Source organism: Mesitornis unicolor, unplaced genomic scaffold, assembly GCF_000695765.1.
Source record: "Mesitornis unicolor isolate BGI_N332 unplaced genomic scaffold, ASM69576v1 scaffold17169, whole genome shotgun sequence".
Taxonomy (NCBI): domain Eukaryota; kingdom Metazoa; phylum Chordata; class Aves; order Mesitornithiformes; family Mesitornithidae; genus Mesitornis; species Mesitornis unicolor.
Window position 1 is genome coordinate 1 of NW_010209431.1, and position 5,156 is coordinate 5,156.

The 5,156-nt window shown below is 36.5% G+C and overlaps 1 protein-coding gene across 1 annotated transcript; it reads left to right on the forward strand.

Moving 5' to 3' along the window:
- Positions 1–413: 413 nt before the first annotated feature.
- LOC104535038 (mesoderm induction early response protein 3-like) lies at positions 414–3,615 on the forward strand. Its single transcript, XM_010192879.1, has 4 exons — positions 414–503; positions 2,359–2,486; positions 2,668–2,813; positions 2,900–3,615. Exons 1-4 carry the CDS (start codon positions 414–416, stop codon positions 3,355–3,357), a joined length of 822 nt encoding a protein of 273 aa, XP_010191181.1. The 3' UTR covers positions 3,358–3,615.
- The last annotated feature ends 1,541 nt before the right edge of the window (positions 3,616–5,156 follow it).

Genomic DNA, 5,156 nt, shown 5'->3' on the forward strand with positions numbered 1-5,156 from the left:
CACAGTTCTCATGGTTTGCACAGCAGGGCTGATCTCAGGCAGGGCTTGCCAGTGATGCCTGAATCAAAGTACTGCTCACTCACTCAGAGCAGGGGCATCTGTCACAACAGGCGGTTTCTTCCCTCTTTTTTTCCAGGAACCACTGTTGTGTCCTATGTGAGAAGAAATATTCAGTAAAAATATCTCAATGATACTTCTGAGATATTCTTAAACCTTGTTTTTTCTTTATAAAGAAGAATGATAGATTTCACGTAGGATATCTGTACAGTAAAGAACATGGATCTGAACGCTGAACTATTGGGTTTTTTAGGATACATTTGGATATTCCATTAGCAACAAATGTTTTATTCTTTATAAAAGGTTAGTGAGTGAAAACAAGTTTATCATGCTACTTTTGTAATTGCCTAGAAGAGATGACAGCATGGACAGAAGAAGAATGCCGAAGCTTTGAACATGCACTTCTGCTTTATGGAAAAGACTTTCATCTCATACAGAAAAACAAGGTTAGTATTTTATAGTTAAATGGAATAATTGGTAGATGATATGATGCTGAAAAACTGTAAAATAATACATTTGGCAGAAGCCATGCAGAAGACTGAAATAAGAACCAGCATATTAAAACCAGCTTGGCATTTTTGTACTAATTTTTTCTCAGATGTCATTGGAAAAGCTAGGCATTGTAAGATGAGTCAGTGTATTCTCTCTGAAATCAACTTAAGGTGACATTACTTCCATTTATGCATTTATATTATAGTTTAGATTAAATGTGAGCCTCTCCTAGAAGTACAGTATTTCTGTCCCATGGCTGCAGGAGAGGAAAATGCATCTTAACTTATTTTCAGCACCAGGAAGGTCTGATTTTACAGAAACAGGCTTAGCTCTTTATGTTTTCAGAAAGTGTAGTAATCCATCAGTACTGTTTTCTGGCCAGCAAAGGAGTTCTAAACTTGATCTGGATTGCTTCTGATTGACTCCTCTGTGCCTGAAGAATTGGTTTGTGTTGTTTGGGGTTTTTTTAATAAAAAAGCAACAGTTGACAGTATGGATGTTTCCAGATTTCCTGTATATATCCTTTATGCTTTTTGATACCATGTTGAATTGTTTTCTTTAGGAGTCTGGTGTTTTTGTTATATTTCAGGTAAACTTTATAGGATTGTGGTTGCTGTTCAACAAAAATCAGCTAGTCCTGCTTAATACTTGGTTTAACCTGTCCTAAGTAATATTTGGGTTGTTCAGATTTTAAATGGACCTTACCAATAAACAGTAATTCATCAGAGATGCAGAGAAATAATTTAAAAATATTTTTTCCAACGTGCAACAAGGTATGTGAGTTGATGTATCTGTCCCTGTGGACCAGAACTTGTCCAATAAATCCACTGGTAGGTAAAACGCCAGAAAGTTTAGGGAAAGTTCTGTGACCCAGAATAAACAGATATCACTTGTATATGGAAAGTATCAGCTAGACAAAATTTAGTGTGTGGAGAAATTTAACAAGAGATATTTCCTTATCACTGTACTGCAGAGCGTTGTTAACTGGGACTTTATGTAATAGCATATGGACATCTGTGCATTTCCACCCTTTCCTGTTATGTTTGTGTCTAAATTAGCAATGTTTACTACTACACATACGGCACTTTAGGTTTGCCTCTGATGTTTCTGTAAGTTGGATTAAGCTCAAATATAGTTTACTGCCAGACTATAGCTGGATAGAGTTGTATATTAGAGTTGTAAAACTTAAACTGGAACTGTGGGCTGCTGCTGCTGTGAAATGTTTCTGCATCTAAAAATGGATATAACTTATAAGAATGTGGGTAGAAGCTAGATTCTCCAAGAATCTGACTTCAAAAAGCAATCTCCATTTAGGGGAAAGAGACAAACAGTTAATGTAGATCAAAACGAGTCTTTTGAGTTCTTTATGCCTTCTCAACAAGGCTACAATTTTATTTTGTTGTTAAAGCATTTACTGTTGTGATTCTCTGTTGTCAAAGCCTCCACAGTTCTGGACTTTCCCAGAAGGAAAAGTACCCAAAGTGTTTTCTGCTTTACTTCTCATAGGTGATTGAATTGGTCAGCTTTTCCATCTTAAGAGAGAGTCTTTATAGTTTTAAAAAATGTTACATATATTTATAAATATATAAAAGCTTCAGATGTAGATACAGTTTCAATCTAGTTTTTAAAAAGCCAATAATGCATACAGTAGAACAAGTGTAATACTTATTGAAACTGTGTATCTCTTTGAAGTCTACTGATTAAATTCCTTTGTTCCAGATACTAAAACAATAAAACTAACAATATTGGTGAGATGACAAAACATAGGTCTTTGCATTAATCTTATCAATCCTTCTTGCCTTCTTTTAGGTAAGAACCAGAACAGTTGCTGAGTGTGTGGCTTTCTATTACATGTGGAAAAAGTCAGAACGCTATGATTACTTTGCTCAGCAAACAAGATTTGGAAAGAAGAGATACAACCATCATCCAGGAGTTACGTAAGTAAAATATTGTTGGAATATGTTTTCTGTTGCAAATCATAAATTTAAGTGTTTTTTTTTCCTTCTGTCATTGCAGTGTAATGCTACAGTGACTGTGGCAACTGAAATTAAATCCATCATAATTTTTAGGCTTTGTTTTCCAGCTAAATAATACATGATGGATGCAATATTCTTTTAGGGACTACATGGATCGTTTGGTAGATGAAGCAGAAGCCCTTGGTGGAGCAGTGCATTCTTCAGCCTTAACATCTAATAGTCGAACAGAAACTATTCCCGATCAGCAGCTAAGCATTCTGAACTCCATCACGGCCAATGAGTTGACAGGTAAATCAAGGAGAAAAAAAAGAGTATTTTTGTTGTAACTATGCAAACAACTGTTTCATTTGCATTTGTGATCATTTGTTTTCCAGCATTGACAAACAGTGTAGCTACAGTCTGCCACACTTCAGACGTGAACTGCCTGGATGACACCTTTCCTCCTATAGACAGCTTATCCCGAGCACCAGTTAATCATGTGCCTGTTGGACCAGAAGAATTGCTTAACTTGCCCAGCAATGGTGAAAGTGATTGTTTTAATTTATTTGAGACTGGCTTTTATCATTCAGAGCTAAACTCAATGAACATGTGCAGTGAGGAGGCAGAAAGACCTGCAAAGAGATTGAAAATGGGAATTGCTGTCCCAGAGTCTTTCATGAATGATGTCTCTGTAAATAACCTTGGTGTGGACTTCGAGAACCACACACACCATATTACCAGTGCCAAAATGGCTGTTTCAGTGGCTGACTTCAGCAGTCTGTCTGCAAATGAGACAAATGGTTTTATCAGTACCCACGCTCTTCACCAACATGCTGCCCTTCACTCAGAATGACTGTGGAAAGCTAAACAAACAGTGGCTACTTTATGCAGTAGTAGTAAACTTGATGGGAGCTATCAGGTTTGCTTAGTCTTTCACTGGGAGTTTGAACTTTATGACATCAGTGATGTCTTTATATGTATAGAACTATATCTTGGTTTATCAAGAGTAATTTCTTTTTTTCAGTCCATAAACGTGGAAATGTCATAGGATGTTTGGCAGAGTTTGGGACTAAAAGAACTCTGTGGTGCAGCTTTAAGCTCTGCTTCAGTTTTTTTTAAAAGCCTGTAGACGGACGCCACCATTTCAAAACCAGCACAGAAGTTCGGAACGGATTGGAGTGGCTTTTTAGTCTTAAGTTACTTTTGCTGTAACGGATGCAGTGGAATAACAGTGTTTACAGGTACTGATCCTGATCCTTGCTCAATGTAGCATTTAATTTTTTTATTTCTTACAAAGGCAGGGATGGGTTTCTTTAGTTTAAACTGCACAAACATACAAGGATGCTTTTTAAATGGAACCTTCTCTCATGTGATACTAAACTAGAGCACTTCAGTTTACAAAACAGCAAGTTCATCTTGGTGGAAGCTAGCACAAGGGACTTAACATGAGTAAAGCATGAAGACGTACACTTGGATGCTGTTGCAAAATGATAGGCCATGGCTACCTTACACAGAAGTAATTATGCTGCCATAAGTGTCTGTGTACTTTAAACTTACTGGCTTAAGCAGATGCGTTTTAGGCTATATTGTATTTGGATCGGTTTTGTCCACGACTTGGAAGAGTAACTTAATTGTGTACTTAACTTTCCTAAGGCAGCTGATGTTGTATAAAGCTACAGCCTGCACAGCTTAGGATTTACCACTAAACAAACAGTCTGCGTTTGGAAGACATCTTAAACTGTGTGGAGCACTGCAGTTCAAAGTGTTACAGTTTTGAGGGACTGCCTAGTTTATAGAGAAATAGTAGAACCTTGAAGTATGTATTCAGAATTTTTTCAGTGTCGATGGCATTTGTTTGTTTTGCAAGTCATCGGCTCAAAAATGGCACTTCACTACCTTGATTGAATAGGAAAGGATGTGTAAAAATGCTTCCCCTAAAAGTAACTAACTTCAGTAGATTTTTTATTTTTAACATTGAGTGCAATTTAGCCAGCCAGGAAGTTTGTCTTACAAATATTTGTTCTGATTCTTCCGATAGAGTCAAACCAAACATAGTATTGGCTTGTAACATGTTGTAGCATACAACTTGCAGGGTTTTTTATGAGAATCTGAACCTCACGTCAATAGGATTACCCCTTTCCTTCCATGCTTTTTCTTTGCACTGTTTGTATTACAGATTTAATTGCCACTAATTTGTTTTCATTATTCAAGTGATTTAATTTTGTGTTGATATTTCTAATAGTTGCTTCAAGGTTATGCTAAGTAATTAGAAAGTAGTGACTTTAATATTTGAAAGGGAAGAGGGTATTTATTACGCGTACTGTGAACTGCATTGACATCCTGAGTTTCGGATGCAGCATATGGAGTTTTCTTCACAGCATTGTAATGAAGATTGCTTTGGAGTGTTTATGCAATAGCACATTTACCATATTATAAACAAATTAGTTTAGTACAGTGGGCAAAAGTAGAGATAATTTTGTTATCAGTTCTTAACTTACACATCTGAAATGTGTAACTTCAGTAAGTACACAGCAAATAACGGGTAGCCTTGGCTCTGTGTTGTACTCTGACATTTTTAGCCAAGTTGTCAGCTTCTTGTGGCTGTGTTTTGTGCTGAACTTTGTACCTTGTTTCTTTTGTTTATGAATCAAC